This window comes from Danio rerio, chromosome 19, assembly GCF_049306965.1.
Source record: "Danio rerio strain Tuebingen ecotype United States chromosome 19, GRCz12tu, whole genome shotgun sequence".
Lineage (NCBI taxonomy): Eukaryota > Metazoa > Chordata > Actinopteri > Cypriniformes > Danionidae > Danio > Danio rerio.
Window position 1 is genome coordinate 44,686,930 of NC_133194.1, and position 20,571 is coordinate 44,707,500.

Below are 20,571 nucleotides of genomic sequence, written 5' to 3' on the forward strand. Positions count from 1 at the left end.
AGTGCCTTAATCGACCAGAACCATCTTTCGGGACATTTTATTGCAAGTGTAATAATTTTTTTTATTTGGGCTCAAGTCTCTTTCATTAACACGGAGGAGGCGGGCTTTATGACTTGTACTGCAGCCAGCCCCCAGGGGGCGATCTAACGGCCGAGACCCTCACTCAAACGTAGGCTTGCGGCACACCTGGTTCATACAGGCACAGCCTAATGAAAATCAAGGACTTTTAAACAATTTTTCCAGCAACTATTTTTATTTTCGTATTGAACACCTGAAATGTATTCTCAAAAAAAGTTATACCTTTGCTAAAAGCTATGCTAGGCTAAGTTTCCCTTCATGATACAGCCAAATAAGAAATGCGTTAGCATTGTCATCGGTCATGCATCGATCTAATTCTAAATACTTGATTGTTTTTGACTAAATTTAGTCAAGAAACAAAGATAAATAATGTCTACTTTAATGGCGAAGAGGTCACGATTGTATACAGTATGAACGCACACACGCGATGATGAGAGGACATGCCTAAATCAGCCAAAGCAACAGCACAAAGCAAGCAAATATAGCATGATAATAGCATAATAAACCAAATAACATTAAATACAGTGTAACATACCAAAATAGTGTTTAAAAAGTGATTTAAAAAGTGAAATTATAAAAAGTAAATACTCCAATGCAAACCTATGATGCAAAATCAACTTTGGATGCTGTTGGGACAGAACTGTGTGTAGGTATATTGTGACTGTGTGTCATATTGGAGAGATATAAACACAACAAGTCTCCTGTTAGACCTTAAAATAGCATCCAACTCCAAGAAATTTTAAGGGACGACTGCAACGTGACGTGGGAGTGCGGTTAACCCCCTCCCATTGATTTGATTGACAGCTGTGAATTAACATGTTTCTGAGGTAATGCATATACACACCCAAAGACCAGGATTTGTAAAGAAACTGGGATTAAAGGATCTGTTCTGACTCTCTGTGATCATCTGCACCTCAAGAATAAAAGTTTTAAATGTTTATAAAACACAGCATGTTTGTAATAAAGACAGTAATATTGCTGTGTAATTCTTAACCACTAGAATTACCACAGCCGCATGGTGACAGTAAACGCATGCGCGTGCGTGCGTGCGTGGGTGTGTATGTCCTGCAAACTTTGTGGGTGCGAAGAACCAGCTCATTTGCATTTAAAGGCACAGCCTAAGGCACAGCCTACAAAAACAGCTACACTGTCCTCAGACACCAATATGGGCATAATCTGCATTGTATAATAAATAATCTGATGGGTATTTTGAGCTGAAACTTTACAGATACAATCTGGAGACACCAAAGGCTTATCTTACATCTTGTGAAAGGTGTAAAAGAGGAGTCCTTTAACCCTGCAGAGAAACTTACGAAAAGCTTGCTCTTGTAGATGTACTTGCTCCTGCCATTGGAGTCTTTGACCTCCTTGCTGAAGATCAGTGACATCTCGAAGAGGAACAGGTGTCGTTCTCTTCCCTTGCGGATCAGAGTTTTGGGATCCCACACCTGAAACGCCTCCTGCAGGATCAGCTCTCCCTGGGACTCGATGTTCTCATCAAACCCTGCAGACACACAATGCCATTAGAAACTGTTGCAGTCTTGTGTGTTTGTACATTCGCTGTGTGTCCGCTCACCTTCAAGCATGCTCAAGTGCATGGCGTCGTTGGCTCTTTTGGGAACACTGAGCATCACCTCCAGGCCATCTTTAATTTCACCTTTGCCTTCCTCGCAGCACGTCAGGAGCTCCTGCAAATACGAAATGACTTGAATTAAAGGCAAATTCTCAAAGCAGGCAGTCTGTAGGTTTGAGGATGAACCACAGAGGTTTGTACCTTGAGGAGCAGCTGGTACTTGGTTATTCTCTGAACAGGTTTGATGAGGTATGAGGAGATGGAGTTGGCCAGGCGATGCCTCTGCTGGATCTCCTGTAACAGGGATATCAATATGCCAGTTTTTAACAGTGCTGCATAATATTGAGGGCAAGAATATATATATTTTACATTTAGATGCTTACACACTTTTTATATGGTTTATACCAGGGGTTTTCAACCTTTTTACCTTCGAGGCCCACCTCCTTCTCCGAAAAATGTTTTAAGGCCCAAACTGATTGTCTAGAGAAAATGCTAATTTTAAAGCTTTGTTTATTAGCAATTTCTTTTGCCTTCTTTTATTTTCTCTCTCTTTTTTTTTAGATAATTTTATAAAAAACTATATATATATATATATATATATATATATATATATATATATATATATATATATATATATATATATATATATATATATATATATAGTATACATACATATACATACACATTTAAATTTAATATTTAATAAATTTAATATAAAATGAGGCCCACTAGTTTGCAACGGCATACCAGTTTATACTCTTGAAAAAAAAAAAACATCTTCTTGTAATCATGAACACGAGATAAAAAAACAACATTATTTAAAATACTTTTTTTTAAACTATTATCATTAAATCAGCAATATTGCTAATTAAATTGTAAATAAAAAAATATTTTATGGACCATTTTATTGTGGTCATGTCACTGGCCCATGAACACTTCCTGCTTGTTATCAAACTATAGCTGCGTCCCAAATCGCATACTTATGCACTATTCTACGCCATTTTGTAGTATAAATAGTGAAAGTAGTGCGTTCACATTGAAAACTCTACAAATAAGTGCACTTTAATTACCCGGATGATGCACTCATTCAGCTGGTAAAATGAAGTGTGTAATGATCGACACTTCACGCACTCAATGATCACAGGTTTGCTTACGTAGCGGAAGGGGCGGAGCTATCGGACGCACATGTTGGATAACTTTATTTATTTTGGATGGTGAAAGCAAAATTCTCCTACGAGAGTGATTATAGCGCCTCCTGATGGTGAATGTGGTTATACTCACGGCAGGTATTATTTGATAATTCCGTTGTTTATTTCACTGATTTGGCGACCGTCAAACGTCATCAGGGAAACGGTTTGAATTTCCGCTTAGTAAAAAAACATTAGTGTGCCATTTGGGACAACACTACATACATATGCTATCCTGTTGAGTGTGTAAGTGCATAAGTACATAATGCATGAGTGCATAGTGTATAGTGTGCCATTTGGGACGCAGCTTATTTCATAACTGTAACAAGAAGCAATTCAATCATAAATTAATGTTAAAACAGTTATCATAACAGCTATTGATCAATATATGGCTCTTTTTGGATTCTCGGGATCGACAGAAATTAAAAAAATGTAAAAAAGGAAATGCATTAAGACTATTGTTTTTGTTTACATTCCTCAAAATGGTCTATATTACAACTCTGTCATTAAAAACAATATTCCATCTTGATTTCTTAATGTCTCAATTTTCAAACATTACGCTTTCATTTTAAGCTCATTTAAAGACATTAAAGAGTTTTTTAAATGACAATATTGTTTGTAAATAAACTTTTGTTCAAGCATATTACACACATAAATCATTGATGACATTTTAATACGCTATTTAAGCACCACATAATGCTATTTAATTTTCTTTTTTTAACTGTTATACTAGACTATAAAATAACCTAAAAATTGTATGATTACCTGTTGTTTAATATATTTAGTTTTATATGTATATATATATATATATATATATATATATATATATATATATATATATATATATATATATATATATATATATATATATATATATATATATATATATATATATATATATAGCTCAGAATAAAGATATTTATCATTCTAGATAGAAATATATATTATGCTGACCAATGTTACATCATTTATTTTATGTTCACTAAGGTTATTTGAGAGTAGACTTTATAAAATATACAATATAAAATCACTTTGGCACAATTCATTAGATGAAGATGAAAACAAGACGTCTCGTTTTGACGAGAAACACTGTAAGCACTGAAATGCAAAACATTGCTCAAAACAGAAAGATGTCTTACGTCGAAGTATCCTCCGGCATGTTCAAGAATAAGCTGAGTGGAGTCTGGTTTGTTCTTGCAGTAGTTCACATACATCTGGAACTTATCAGCCTGGAGAAAGTCAATACAGAGACATCTTAACACTTACAAATCCCAAAGCATTAAAATCAGAAGGAGCTTTATTGCCAAGTGTGTCTGCACATACAAGCAATTTGTCTTAGTAATATATATAAAAAAATAATTAAATACAGAACAAATGTCAAATATATGAAAAATTAAAATAAATACATAAAAACAAACATCAATTGAGAAAAGAAAAAAAAATTATGATGTTTAACAGAGAAAGGAATTTTATAATTTTTTTAAACACCAATTTAAGGTCAAAATTATTAGCCCCTTTAGGCTATATTTTCTCGATGGTCAACAGAACAAACCATCGTTATACAATAACTTGCCTAATTACCCTAACCTGCCTAATTAACCTAGTAAAGCCTTTAAATGTCACTTTAAGCTGTATAGAATTGTCTTGAAAATTATGTAGTAAAATATTATTTACTGTCATCAAGACAAAGATAAAATAAATCAGTTATTAGAGATGAGTTATTAAAACTGTTATGTTTAGAAATGTGTTGAAAGAAATCTTCTCTGTTTAACAGAAATCGGGGAAAAAATAAACAGGGGTCTAATAATTCTGACTTCAACTGTATATACAATTACAATTTACTCACCCAAGTCACAAAACAGTGGCCCACATCTTCAGGAAGCTGCTCGTATTTCTCCAGCTCTTTGAGGAATATACTGGAGATAGATGAAGATACACATGAGAAGAGTCTCTGATTATAGCGCCTGGATGAATGATTGAATGAATGCTGGACGGCAGGATTGATTCAGGCTGAAAGATTGAACTCACTTGTGATGGAACTCGTACAGATCTTGCATGTTACCAAAAATGATGTGCTCTTTGTTGACGATGCCTGGTGGGATCTCCTCCACGCCGCTGGTCATCTCCCACAGATACGTCTGCAGGAAGGAAAAGAAAGAATGTTATTAGTGAGATATAATAAAATTGTAAGATATAAACTCAGGATTGTGAGAAATAAAGACACAGTATGGAGAAATAAAGATATAAGAAACTGCAACCATGACAAATAAGTTGCAATTTAACTAATAATAATAATAATTGTTAAAAATTGTTATATATTAGATCTGGATTGTGAGAAAGTCACAAAGTCAAAATTATAGGATCATTATATCATATTGATAATTTTCAGTCACGCGACCTTTGCGGAGATCCGGCGGGCAAAAAAACGAAACATTGGGCCATAATGGCAGCTGTACTGGGCTGTCCATAAAAATGCAGCAGAGCCCCAGTCATCATTGGATCACATATTAACAAAACAAAACAGAGGTATGACCACAAACTGTAAATTCTATAAACTTGCGATCTATATACTGTACCTGGAGCTACTATTTTTAGCCATTTAAAAACGTCATGTCCCTGTCAGAGCTCCAATTCAATGTTTACATTTATCTTGAGGGTATTCCTCAGCAATTTAGTCAACAGCGAAGGCGTGATAGCATGTAAGTGTCTGCTTTTATAATTGATGCCAGTTTCTTTTGCTTAGATTAATAGTTTAGATATTTTTTACATTAATACATGATAAAAATTCAGATCTAAGGCCCTGTTTACACTAATGCGTTTTTGTTTAAAAACGGCGACTGAAGCCCTGAACAAGACTTTTGGCCAGCGGAGATATTAAAATGCTCGTGCCCAACTGAATCTGGTTCTCTCAAGGTTTTTTTTTCTTCACTCCCATCAGGTGAAGTTTTTTTTTCCCTCTCCGCTGTCGCCACTGCCTCGCATGGTTCAGGATTGGTAGAGCTACGCATCGATGGATTTGCTCTTCAGTGTTTGAACTCTCAGTAATGATTAAATCACACTGAACTGAGCTGAACTGAACTGAACTTAAACACTAAAAAACTGAACTACACTGTTCCAGTTACTATGACCATTTATGTGAAGCTGCTTTGACACAATCTACATTGTAAAAGCGCTATACAAATAAAGCTGAATTGAATTGAATTGAATTGAAGTTTTGCTACGGTTACGCCATCCGTCCACACTACGCCGGAGTTCTCGAGCGCCGAAAACGGAGCGTTTTGAAAACGCTGGAGAGGCCATTTTCATTCTAAAACGCTGCTGCTCCGTCTCAGTGTGGATGGGGAAAGACGGAGACATCTGAAAACGGAGGCGGGGCTGCCGGCGTTTGCCTATCTGATTGGGGCTTTTCCTCAATATTAAGTAGCCTAACACACAGTTCAGTCTCGCATCCTCTTCTTGTAAGTTAAGACTTCGCAAGATTGATCAAGGCTGCAGTCTCCCCCTTCTCAGTTTGATATGGAAAACATACCGAGGACACGCGTAAATCTTCAAAGGGAACAGTGTACTTTATAGCTTCATTCACATCACCCTGGCTACGTTGTTTCACTTTCTCAACAATAAAATGTAAACATGATTTAAGGAACTGCCTATTTTCATTTTAATATTAGCAACTTAGGGTGCTTTCACACCTGTGAATCAATTCAGTTGTTCCGAAACAGAGATTAAAATTGTTACATTGTTGCTCTTTGCTCTTGGAGCGGTTCACCTTCACACTGCAAAGTTTCTAATCGGACCAAAAGAGCTAAAACAAGTCACGTGTGAGTAAACTCGCCTTACATTGGTCAGAGTGTTAGGGTTTAAATTGCAGCGTCCCGCTCAGCTGTCAGGAGAGGTGTTGGTTTGGTGGTGATTGACAGGGTGCGCGCGCGTGATGTGTTTGAGGAGAGATGCGGTGGGGAGGGGTGAGAAGGGTGCGCGACGATGCCTATTTGAGGACCGAGAGGGAGACGCGAGATTACCGGGAGATCATCACTCGTTTGCGGGCATCCGGAGACTCGCGAAACTTCCCGCCCTACTCATTATTCTCTCTTCATATAGCCGTAAGCCTATTACATATCCATAAAACACTGTGATATAACCGCGCTCGGATCTGATCGCTTTCTCACTGCAATCGAACCGCTCCAGGCTTCGTTTCAATCGAGCCGAGACCACCTCATTCAAGCGATCTCGGAGCGATTACTTTGGAGCGATTGCCCTGTTCACATATGCCAATCGAACCGCGCTAACTGGGCAAACGAGATACGTTCCGAAACAAAAGTGTAGGTGTGAAAGAACCCTTAGACAGCAGAAATGTTGAGGCGTTGTGCTGCATATATGAGCGTCATCTTCACTGTGTGGACATTTATAACAAAACGGAGCCGATAACAACTGTCTCCTTTCAATTTCAGTGAAAATACGAAACACACCCTCTCTTTTGCTGAATATCAGTTTTAATAATCAATAATGGCCATTATAAAAGTATAACATACAATAAGTTTCTACATTATAGGAAATAAAGGCAAGCGATCAGTCTATGTACATGGATTAATCATTAATTTATCTTTGCGCTTAACAAAACAAGTTACCTGTGAACAAGTAATAGATTCCAATGACCAAAGTCAGGGAATATGTCGTTAGATAAAGACAACAACATGAATGAAATATCACGTTTAGCCAATATAGTGAGATTAGATCCAGCGGGAGATGCTTGATGAGCAGTCCGACTAGCAGAGCTCTCATCTAGGTAGAAATGCTGCAGCGCTTGCCCGAAAGTGTGTGTGTGGTCACGTGATGTGCGTTTTCAGCGTTTTGGTGTGGACGGAGAGCTGTTCAGAAACGCTGGGTAAAACGCAAGTGTGGACGCGGATCGTTTTCATTCTAAAACGCCGTTTTAAAACTAAAAGGCACTAGTGTAAACGGGGCCTAAATCAGAATTGCAAGGAAAAAAAACAAAAAACAAACAACAACAGAATTTCAGGAAAACTTACAAACTCGCAACCGTGAGAAAAAAGTCACAATTATACTTATATTTTATTACATTTATTTATTTATATTTAGATTATGCATACTTTAAATGCCAGAATTGTGAGATATGAACTCGGAGTTGCACAAAATAAAGACAGTATTGTTTATGGTGTGGAGGAATCAGGCTTTTACTAAAAAACACACTTATAATATGACCAGAATAAAGTACTCACGTCCATGCACTCTCTCAAGTCTCGCACATAGGCCTTTTCTGTCTGGATCAGCTCAGCCATGATGAAGCTATTTAAATGAAAACAACAATTATTTTTTTCTATCTAAAACTTACACAAACTATTGAATATTTCATCGTCTCTTGAGTCAATGGGTGACAGTAAATCTATAGACATACTCCTTCCTGCGGGCAGACTTGCGCTTCTCTTCATTGAGCTCATGAGCAGCGTCTCTGAGTTTGACCTCTGACCCCGGAGCACTGGCAGGGATGATGTCCAGCTGCAAGTCTTTGCTCTGAAAAAAACAACAACAACAACAACAACAAAAAAAAACCGCACACATTTTAGTTGCACAGAAATCTAAATATAGACTTCCTAAAGGACTATTTTCACATATTTTTTCTGTTCTTTTTTTATGTGTGCATGTTTACATAAGGATAACTTGAGGTGAAAAAACCTGTAGTAAATTAAGTTAAAGTTAGAAAATGATCTAAACAATACACTTCGATAAAATAAAATTAAATATCAAACACAGATAACTTGAGATAAAAAAGTTCTATTTTATTTATTTTGGTAAGCTCTATATTCAGAATTGTGCATGAACAGTGATCTTGATTATAAAAAAAAATATTTTTTTTTGTCTATTAACAATTGTGCATGAAAACAATCTATTTAATGTACTAAACTAAACTAAACTTAAATAAAATAAAATGTTTTTTGGAGAAAACTGTGGAGTAATTATTACATTAAAAATAAAACAATAAAAAAATCAAGTAAAATGTTTTGGAAAAAACTGTTGGGTAATTGTTACATAAAAAAATAATAAAAAATAAAATAAAATGTTTTTAGAGAAAACTGTTGGGTAATTGTTACATTATAAATAATAATAAAAAATGAAATAAAATGTTTTTTAGAGAAAACTGTTGAGTATTTATTTGTAACATAAAAAATATATAAATAAAAAAGTGTTTTTTGGAGAAAACGGTTGGATAATTATTTGTTACATAAAAATAAATAAAATAAAATAAAATGTTATTTGGAGAAAACTGTTGGGTAATTATTTTTTACATAAAAAATAAAATAAAGTGTTATTTGTAAAAAAAAATTGTTACATTAATAAAATAAAATGATAAAATAAAAAAATTGTTTTTGATTATGCAACACAGTTTTCTCCATTCCTACATTTAAACAAAATTAAATAAATAAAACTTGCTTCTGGAAAATTCTTTGTTAAATTAAAACAAATACAATTTTTGGTCAATAATTATTTTTATTTTAATAAAAAACGCTCTTGGAGAAAACGGTGTTAATTTGTTACATTAAAAATTTAAATAACAACAAAAATAAATAAAATGACATTTAATTTAGGGAGAAAACCGGTGCGTATTCATCCGTTATATATTAACTAATAAAAAAAATGTTTTTCAAAAAAACTGTTGTGTAATAATTTGATAAATGTAATTAAAATTTTAAATAACTTGTTAAATTTAAACAAATACATCATTTTTTCAATACATAATATATTGTTTCGTTTTTTTTTTAGAAAACTGTGTTGCGTAATAACTTGCTAAATATAAACATATCAAAAAAAAAAAAAAAAAAAAAAATATATATATATATATATATATATATATATATATATATATATATATATATATATATATATATATTTATTTATATATATATATATATATATAAAATATATATATAAAAAGGTGCACAAATTTGAATTTTGGGTGAAATATGGCGATATATTTTTTTTGTGTCCCCCATATAATCAGCTCAGTGTTTGCTTCAAAGTAAATTTATGACCCCTATAATTCAGCTAGCTTATGTTCATCTCACCATATGCACTCATACATAGACCAACACGAGCAGAGAAACACATACAGCTTTATTGGAGTCTGAGGAGATGCCGAGTGCTTTCTCCAGAGATGTGCGGTACTTGTCCATGCGGAGCGAGAAATCTCGATAGCGTTTGTCCACCGCTGTCACCCATTTCTTAATCTCAGCGGCGTGAGAGTGACCCTTATCACAGAAACCATCTGCCAGCTGGATCAGCAGCTTCACCCGTTCTTTGGTTTGCTGAGGAAGAGGAAGAGGAAGAGAAAGAGATTTGGTGATGAAGATGCTTTTGCATGCGGGATTGGGGCAAAACTAAATGAGTTTGAGAGTTTTATTAGTGTGAGAGTGGCACTGGAAGTCATAATGCATGCAGTGGTACCTTGGCTGTGATGTGGAAGTCCTCGTGCTCCTTCAGCAGCTCCTGTGTGTGGTGTATGCTGGAGCCGGTGGACGTGTGTGTGGACAGATAAAACTCGCCAGTGTCGTGGATCCACTCCAGAGCCTGAGCAGAGAGATGAAAACACACCTCAAATAAGCATTCTTCACATGTGTCAAGGGTAATTGATGCTAAATGCTAAAAAGATACAAATAATAATATTAATAATAATAATAATAATAATAATAATAATAAGAAGAAGAAGAAGAAGAAGAAGAAGAAGATTTTAAAGCAGCTAAACATATCTACATATATCTTAAATAAATAGGCATTATTTTTTGTCAATATTAATTTTTCACATACCAAATTCCACAACAATCAGAACAATCAATAAATTAAATGTTTTAATCTTTCCAAAAACAAACAAACAAACAAACTAAAACAAGGACTAATTCTCACAAATCTAAACATTACACAAAAAAACAAAAAACAAAATATGAATAATATAAATAAAATGAATGGATTAAAATTTCTGCTTTCAACTACTTTTGCACTAACATGCATCAAAAAATTAAAAAATTAAATTAAAAAAGGTAAACTTGAACTTCTTTTTATGACTTTTAATAGTTAATTATTTTTGTCTTGGTGTAGATTTTGGATAGATTTATACATTTCAACATTTGGTTTGTTTGCTTTTTGGTTTTCAAAAAAAAAAAAAATAGATGAACATGAACATCAACAAATAATAAATAAATATAATCAACGAAAAATAAAGACCAAAAATAAAACAAATAAAGAAAATAAAATAAAAGCATAAACAAACAAAATACACATAAAAATCAACAAAAAACAAAGACTAAAAATAAAGAAATTAAAATAAAAACATTAAAAGCACCACCAACAACAAAACACACTTTAAAAAAGAAATCAACAAAAAACAAAGGCTAAAAATAAATAAATAAAATCAACAAAAAATAAAGATAAAAAATAAATAAATAAAAAAAACAAAAAACATCAAAAGCTTAAAAAAATAATAAATAAATGTAAAAATGAGCTAATTTGAAAAATAAATGCACATATATAAAACTTTAAAAATGAGAGGTATTCCTGTGCAGTTTATGCTAATCTTAAAATCAGTGTTTGATTTCTTTTGTCATTAGCATGACTGTGCAAAAACAGAAGATACCCATAAAAACACATTGCTATGGCATATGAAGACTCGCGCACACAAAGAGAATAAAAACAATCAATTTAAATCAGTTGAAAATGGTAGAGTTTCTGTAAATAAATTATGTCTCTGTGCCGTTTAATAAGAGGTGTGCAGCAGAAACTTAATAATCTGAATGAAGAAGTAAGTCAAACCTGTTTGGCGCTGCGTTCAAACACCACGTATTGCTGACACTGGTCCAGCCTCCTCTTTCTCATAGTCCAGAAGTGCAGCACGCGGTTCTCCCTCTGCAGCAGCTCATTCAGGATATCTACAAACATCACATATGATATGAACCTTAGCCATGGTCAGCAGAGATCTACTCTAGACAAACATACGAAAATACCTTATTATTAATATCTTAATTATTGTGTATTATTAAAAATACATAAGTAAAAAACTTAAAAAATGCAGATTGTTAATGAATTAATCAGATGTCTCTGTATCTATCTATCTATCTATCTATCTATCTATCCATCCATCCATCCATCCATCCATCCATCCATCCATCCATCCGTCTATCTATCTATCTATCTATCTATCTATCTATCTATCTATCTATCTATCTATCTATCTATCTATCTATCTATCTATCTATCTATCTATCTATCTATCTATCTATCTATCTATCAAGTTTTAATGGCTCTGAAGGCAAGATATATTAAATACTGACTTAAATACTATTTAGACTATTAACTGCTGACTTTTGCCTGATCTGCAGTGATGTAAGAAACGAATTACTTAGTCATCTCTTTTAATAAATAAAAATAAACAATAATCCCTGATAAAAATGCTAATATATAATAAAATTATTCATTTTAATTAATTAATTATTCATTTATTCAGATAAATAAAATTATAAATTTTATAATTAATAAATAATTAATTAAATTTTATTTAATTATAAATAATTATAATTATACATATATATATATATATATATATATATATATAAATAAATATATATATATATATATATATATATATATATATATATATATATATATATATATATATATATATATATATATATAATAAAATAATGAAAACAAAATATTTTATAATAAATTATACATACTTTTATGGCAGATAATAATAACATTAATAATAATAATAATAATAAATTGAATAAAAAAAATTATATCTTACAAGATCATGACATTTTAAACATTATTTAAATATAAAATAAAAATTACTACAAAGCTATACATTTATTAATTATTACTTTAATGGTACAAAAACCCAATCATCACCATTATTATAATGATTATTAAATAAAACCTCCATAGATGTAACATACATCTGTGTGTGTGTGTGTGTGTGTGTGTAGCATGAAGGTATAGCATCCCAATGGAGAACTACTATCAGCCATTTTCGAGGCCTGACCCATTTACACTTTCCATATCTGAGTCATTGTCGGCACAAGCTGAACAGAACAGAGCCCCATCCACAATGCGCACACATCCTAAACTGGGCTAAAGCAGGCAAAAGTGGGCCAGAGCTGAAAGTCATGAGGACGCAGAGCACAGATCAGCCACTAGATGGAGCAACAAAGCCATTTTAGAGCGAACCATCATGAAAGCCCCACGGGGGACGACAGACTGTGTTCTCAGCAGAGGAGAGGACTGGTAAATAAGAGCAGAACATGCGAAGCGGCAGCAGATGCAGACTTGTGCTTTGAGATGAGGAACAGGACGTTAAATACTACTTGGACATTCAAGGAGCTCTGTGTTTATTATAGAGTTGAAGTCAGAATTATTAGCCCTGCTGTATATTTTTTATCCCCAATTTATATGTATATTTATATATATATATAGTCAGGTGTCTCTTGAGATGTAGAGTTGTGGTCCGTGACTCACTTTTGACCTGCTGCTCTGGAGCTTTGACGTGACTCAACATCCCGGGCATGCTGACGCTGTTCCTGTGCATGTATTTGAGGAAGACGTCTGCATTACGCCTGGCCAACGTGCAGGCCTGAAACAGAGACGGACATATTAGCCCACACGGTCACAACAGACGGTGTGTGTTCTGGCTTTGGATGGGTTACCTTGAGGAAAGCCTCTTTCTGCTCCAGGTGTTTGCTGATCATGGGTGTGACGTGGTCCGATTCACAGTTGGGTCCCAGTTTGTCAGCTCCTCCGCACCAGTCCTCCTCACGCTTGTACTCCTGCTCCAGACTCTCCAGAACACTGCAAACCTACAGCACACACACACACGTCAGCTTTCAAGAGACCCGTTTCAAGATTCTAACATACTTAAAGCCCAATAGAAGAATGAGTTAGTGACCAAAACACTCTGTTTGGAGATTGAATCAGGAGATCAAAAGTAAACTGCTTCTATGAAAATTTAACTCTGGCAAAAGTATACACTGTGTATATGAGGGGTGTTCAAACTTGGTCCTGGAGGGTCGGTGTCCTGCATATTTTAGTTCCAACCCTAATTAAACACACCTGAACAAGCTAATCAAGCTCTTTCTAGGTATACAAGAAACTTCCAAGGAGGTGTGTTGAAGGAAGTTGGAACTAAACTATGCAGGACACCGTCCCTCCAGGACCAAGTTTGGACACCCCTAGTGTATATAAATATAATAGGCAGTTTAATTATTAATTATTTATTAATTAATTATTTTATTAATTTTTGTTTATTATTATTAGTTTATTTTCTCTTTTCCTCTCTTTCCCCTTCTACTTACTACTTACTACTATTATTATTATTTATTATTATTATTATTGTTATTATTATTATTATTATTATTATTATTATTATTATTATTACTTGTCCTCTCCCTGATTTCCCATCCTCCCCTTTCCTCGACATCTTTGTCATAAATGGTATTACTTTTATTTTTTGTTATCATTATTATTATTACTGTTCTGACTTGTCCTGTTATCTTTTCATTATCATTATTACAAGTATTTACACCATTATCATTAGTAAGGTTGAAGTTGTTGTAGTTGTAACGGTAGTAGTTGTAGTAGTAGTAGTAGTAGATGAAGTAGTAGTCATTGTAATAGTATCGATTGTTATTGAGTAATTGTTACGGAGATTATAGAAGTTGTAGTTCATGTAGTAGTAGATGTCATTGGTATAGTAGTAGCAGAAGTAGTAATGGTGTGGTAGTTACAGTAGTAGTAGTAGTCGTTGTTGGTAGTAATATCAGTAGTAGATGTTGTTGATGTAGATGTAGTAGAAGTGATTGTAGTAGTAGTAGTAGTAGTCGCAGTAGACATTGTAGTGGTAGTCGTTGTAGTAGTATCAGTATTAGTAGACACTTTAGTAGTAGTAGTCGTGGTTGTAGCTGTAGTAGAAGCAGTAGTAGTTGTAATATAAGAAACTTTCTGTAGTAGTAGTTGGTGTAGCACTTGTGATTTATTATTATTGTTGTCAGTTATTACTGTTGTCCTTTCTCTCTTTTTACTCTCATATTTACTATCATACATTAATAAGCATTGTTGTTACTCCCTACCTCTGACTGGTTTCTTTCTATATGTTTTATCTATATCTGTGACACTTGCTTCATTTATTGACTGTTATTGTTCCTTATGTATGTACTCTGACCTGTCCACCAAGTTACCTTTACATGCATACACACACTCACACGCACACACTCACGCACATACCAGTACCTGACTATATTGTTGATGTTTTTGTTTTGTTTTTGTTTTGTTGCTTTGTATTTGATATCTGTTGATGTTTTCTTGTATTTGTATGATTTTTGCATATTCAAAAAAAAAAAAAAAAAAAAAAAAAATATATATATATATATATATATATATATATATATATATTTATATTTATATATATATATATATATATATATATATATATATATATATATATATATATATATATATATATATATATATATAATAGGCAGGTGGCTCTGAGGCTAGATTTTTTTTTTTCTTCAACACTAGAACTGATTTTGCTTGTTATATTGTAGATATGGATACTTCTAATAAGCAGATGCTTTCTTAATTGCTGTTATCTCACTGAATGTTGGCTGGATGATGATAAAGAGCATTCAATGGCAAAATGCACAATAAGGGTGAGAAATATTGACAAAAATGTTGGATTGCCATTTTATTTAGGGATTTCTTGGATAGCAATTACATCTGTTTGCATTATTGTTCATTTTTTTGGCCAAAAGTGAAAATATATAACCATGCAATTATTTTGGTATTCAGCTTACAGCCAAATGTACACTGAATGTTCAGATTCTGTTCAAAATTTTCATTTTTGTTAGGGTTAGAACTGCCGGATGGTCAGTTGTTGGTCTTCAGTAACACACGGAACCGGACAACATAATCAGGTGATGGTGTCACTTTAGCTTGTGAGTTCAGGAAAAGCAGGGGGTGGGTTGTGATGGGTGCTGGGTCTGGTCCTCAAAAGCGTTTCTCTAGTCCTATATATGGTCCGCAAAAAGTGGGAGACCAGAAATCTTGCTGAAATAGGGTGAACTATCCTTTTCCTTCATTTTCTTGTCGGCTTAGTCCCTTTATTAATTTGGGGTCACCAAAGCGGAATGAACCGCAAACTTATCCAGCAAGTTTTTATGCAGCGGATGCCCTTCCAGCCGCCACCCATCTCTGGGAAACATCCACACACACATTCACACACACTCATACACTACCCAAATCACCTGTACCGCATGTCTTTGGAGTGTGGGGGAAACCGGAGCACCCGGTGGAAAGGCTTCTTTATACTTCTGCATCAAACGCCGGCGTATGCTACGGCGCTGACGCATACCCCTTCGCCGTGGCCGTCGGCGTCGCTGACGTGCACCTCTCAAAAAAATCTAACTACACGTTGCAACGACGCGTAGCGCAAGCTCTGTGATTGGTCGGCTTGGTAGCGCTGACGAGTCTGGGCGGGACTGAGAGCCAGGTGAATGGTGCGAGCCTGATGGAGCGATTGTTTACAAATGTGGAGTCCCGTGAAGGAGCTCCGGATGGAAAGTTTTGTTTTGTGTTTACCTCATAGTTAAAGTTGTTGCACGTCCGCCGGTTCCTGCCTCAAAATGAGCGAGTTTGAGCCACTTGTACATCCCAGAAGTGTTCAGGATAAGCAAAACAGCAGCGAAGAAACTCGACACAGAGGAGCATTAACACCTCACTGCCAACTAGCGTTTCAGAAGTGTTAATGCAGAACAACAGAGACAGCGCGCAGAAGTAAATGCACAGCTACGCGCGTTGCATGCGTCGTGGGTTACGCCGGTCACTTGGAGCAGGTATAAACCAGGCTTAACTCCACACAGAAACACCAACTGAGCCGAGGCTCAAACCAGCGATCCAGCAACCTTCCTGCTGTGAGGCGACAGCACTACCTACTGCGCCTACTGCGCCACTTGGTCGTCCAACTATCCTTTTAACAATCCCTTTTTTTTCTATACAAAACACTAATACTGTGTTCATAGCTTAAATTATAGGCTCATTCTAACTCCATTTATTGCTTTTGGATTTTCAAGACTTGTTTTTATATGATATTTAGAGTTAGGGTGGACCTTTAGTGCCTACTCTTAAACTAGTGTGAATAGTCTTATATTTATGTTTTCTGATAAAATAGTAATTAATTTAGTATGTGACATTTTTGAGTATAACCCTCATTTTGCATAATAAATAAATAGCGAAAATGTGTCGAGAATCTGAGAGAAAGTGGCGCATACAGATCAGTAATGTTCACCAGTGAAGCGTAAAACAGTTACGGCGCCGTTTTACACTTCAAATTCAACCAAATAATCTATACATTGATTAAATACAGTGAAGTACAAGAATACTGAATTAAGCCCATTCATAAAGATGTTCAGATGCTTAATAACTATAAATTAAGTGTATTTTAAATAACCCTATACTCTTAAAAAATTAATATAAATAAATAATATAAATGAATAAACACATACGTTCACATTAAGGCATTTCATTTAATGCTGAAAACAAGTTAAATCAGATTAATATCATTCCTCTCTTATAAAACTCATTTCATTACTTGTAACGTCGATGACCAGCACATCAGAATAGTCCGCTAGACAGCACTTTTGGTTTCATTTTCAGAGCTTTTGCCTCAAAGTCAAATATAGTGAAAACAGCGCTCATCAGCGCAAAGGATGGAGCAACAGTTGGACTGTTCCATTTTTGTGCAATGAAGGGAAGGGGGAATTTTAATTCGACTGACAAACTTATAAACTTATGGTTACTATTAATAGTCAACATTAACTTACATTCATATTCTGCTTTACATCCGTTACATTTTTCAGCTTTAAAATATTTTAGTGTGAGTGGGTCAGCCTTCAATCTGAGTGGGCCAGTGCCACCATGACCCTTTTGAAGCCACGCAAACTTTATTTACATCACGCACGTGGACCCGCTTGTGTGATATTACATAAAAGAATGATTAAACCATAAATTTGAACTGTAACATCATTTACTCATCCTTCACTTGTTTTAAACCTGTTTGAGTTTCTTTAATAAGAAAGAAGATATTGTGAAAAATATTACAAACCTGTAACCATCGACTTCCACAGTATCTGTTTTTCCTACTAAGGAAGTCAATGATTTTAAGCATTTTTCAAAATATCTTCTTTTGCTGTTCAACAGAATAATGAAACTCATAAAGGTTTGGAATCACTTGAGGGTGAGTAAACAGTTAAAGAGCCCATATTATACATGAAAAAGGGTCATATTTCAGTTATATGGATCTCCAACATACTGATATGCATGCAAGATCAAAAAACACTTTCATGGTCTTATAATATGCATTTATTTTTACCCCATTATTCCAGCAACTCCCATATGAATCGTTCAGCAATTCATTTGTTCCCAAACCCCTAATAAGCTAATCTGCGCTGATTGGACTGATGACAGCCTGTTGCGATTGGTCGACAGCGTTCAGCGCTAGACAAATGCCCAGCGTGGTTTGTCAAGCCCCTGGGGGACGGGCCCACGCGATAACCCGTGACCGTCATAACCCCCCGCACGGGAAGTATGAACCGCACTTAGCAGTGAAAATGAAACCGATAGCATGCACATCATTTACTTAGCGTGATTTCCGTGACCGAGCTTTTCTCCCTTCTCAGCTGTAACTTAGATCATTTCTATTGGCAATCATTGCTGTGGCACCTCTTGCGTGAAGTGTTATATGTTCTCAGGGCTTACCTGTACTCTGCTTTGCCCAAAGATCCCATCCCCAGCCAGGGTGTTGTAGTGCTCACCACGCTTCTCCTTAGCGTGTAGCAGGCTGCCTTTGTGCCTAATAAACTGGCCTTATTTTGAAAGCACCCCTGGTGTATTGTCTGCCCATTCTCACAAGTCTCATACACCAGTCTTTTCTGATCCTTCTTTAACAAACGAATGAATCGCCCACTGTAAGCGTGAAGACTGCTGAATCAATTATTTCCCCTCACATTTCCAGTAATATCCAGGTAGGCACAGTGTCTTCTTCACTCATGACTTCAGGATCTGTTTGTCTTCGCTGCTGTGTTAGTGGGCGGGGCGCAGGTTTAAGGGTGCTTTCACACCTGTGAATCGATTCAGTTGTTCCAAAACAGAGATTACAAATGTTACATTGTTGCTCTTTGCTCTTGGAGCGGTTCACCTTCACACTGCAAAGTTTCTAATCGGACCAAAAGAGCTAAAACAAGTCACATGCGAGTAAACTCTCCTCACATTGGTCAGAGTGTCAGGGTTTATTTTGCAGCGTCCCGCTCAGCTGTCAGGAGAGGTGGTGGTTTGGTGCTGATTGACAGGGTGCGCGAGCGACGTGTCTGAGGAGAGATGCGGTGGGGAGGGGTGAGAAGGGTGTGCGACGATGCCTATTTGAGGACCGGGAGGGAGAGGCAAGATTACCGGGAGATCATCACTCGTTTGCGGGCATCCGGAGACTCGGGTAACTTCCCGCCCTACTCATAATTCTCTCTTCATATAGCCGTATGCCTATTACATATCCATAAAACACTGTGATATAACCGCGCTCGGATCGGATCGCTTTCTCACTGCAATCGAACCGCTCCAGGGATTGTTTCAATCGAGCCGAAACCACCTCATTCAAGCGATCTCGGAGCGATTACTTCGGCGCGGAACAGAGCGCGATTGCCCTGTTCACATATGCCAAACGAACCGCGCTAACTGGGCAATCGAGACACATTCCGAAACAAAATTGTAGGTGTGAAAGCACCCTAAATTTTCCCGGGTTTGCGCCCATAACAACTATGTTTCGTAGTCTCGTCACGCCAAAACAGCTAAAGACTCGTTATGAAGACGATTCATTCTAACCACTATGAGTCGACTCTTTTATTAGATGAATCAATATTTTTAAAAACTGTCCACTTTCAGATTTAAGCCTTAGCTGGATATTTCACTTCACTTAGATCTGTGTTACACACTACATGGAAGCTCATTTTCGAAAACCCACAATAGGGGCTCTTTAAAAAATGTCAGTTTGTGGGTGAACTATCCCTTTAATGATCACCTTTTTTAGTACAAAAACACCAATTTTGTGTTCATAACTTAAATTATAGGCTCATTCTAACTCCATTTAATGCTTTTACATTTTCAAGACTTGTTTTTATATGATTTTTACAGTTATCAACTTGGACTGACCTGTTCAGAGGTCTTATAGAAGGCCACGGAGGCGTTGACCAGCTTGAGCCGGTCCTCCATCTTCAGCATGAGCTGCTGCCAGTGGGAAGCCACGTTCTCCGCGCAGTCTCGAATCATGTCCATGTCGTAGTGATTGGCCTGCAGCAGGGCTTCGGCTTTCTGCTGGACCTGCAGGGCGCTCTGATGGGTTTTCTATGGAGAGAATAAAAAAGCATGTCAGATAAGACACAGACTAATACGACAGCTCCGACTGAATAAAGGATAAAAAAGACAAACAGACAGTTTAAGGGAATAGAGGGCGAGATACGACCGATAGATTATTATTCATTCACAAACTGCAGTTTGGAGAGTCTATCTTGAAAAACAGTGAATTCAGAATAGAAGCTTTAACAATGGGTGTCTGATAGCTGGAGGAAATGAGAATACTCTTTTGATAGATGGTCTTTGTGCCCTTCAGAGCCACTATAGTTATACAGA

At 35.6% G+C, this 20,571-nt stretch overlaps 1 protein-coding gene across 40 annotated transcripts in view; it reads right to left on the reverse strand.

Moving 5' to 3' along the window:
* Positions 1-20,571, reverse strand: part of trioa (trio Rho guanine nucleotide exchange factor a) — a 784,286-nt gene that overhangs the window by 627,297 nt on the left and 136,418 nt on the right. For all 40 annotated transcript variants that reach the window (XR_012394606.1, XR_012394601.1, XR_012394600.1 and 37 more), the window contains 14 exons: positions 20,095-20,286; positions 13,548-13,697; positions 13,360-13,474; positions 11,656-11,771; positions 10,297-10,419; positions 9,963-10,157; positions 8,252-8,367; positions 8,076-8,142; positions 4,867-4,976; positions 4,685-4,754; positions 3,978-4,067; positions 1,853-1,945; positions 1,655-1,766; positions 1,392-1,582 (listed from right to left, as the gene is read on the reverse strand). Coding sequence is in view for 14 of the 40 variants with exons in the window: in XM_073930886.1 (XP_073786987.1) it covers positions 1,392-1,582; positions 1,655-1,766; positions 1,853-1,945; positions 3,978-4,067; positions 4,685-4,754; positions 4,867-4,976; positions 8,076-8,142; positions 8,252-8,367; positions 9,963-10,157; positions 10,297-10,419; positions 11,656-11,771; positions 13,360-13,474; positions 13,548-13,697; positions 20,095-20,286 (1,740 nt within the window). In the remaining 26 variants the exon portion in view is untranslated. The remainder of the gene's footprint in view (positions 1-1,391; positions 1,583-1,654; positions 1,767-1,852; positions 1,946-3,977; positions 4,068-4,684; positions 4,755-4,866; positions 4,977-8,075; positions 8,143-8,251; positions 8,368-9,962; positions 10,158-10,296; positions 10,420-11,655; positions 11,772-13,359; positions 13,475-13,547; positions 13,698-20,094; positions 20,287-20,571) is intronic.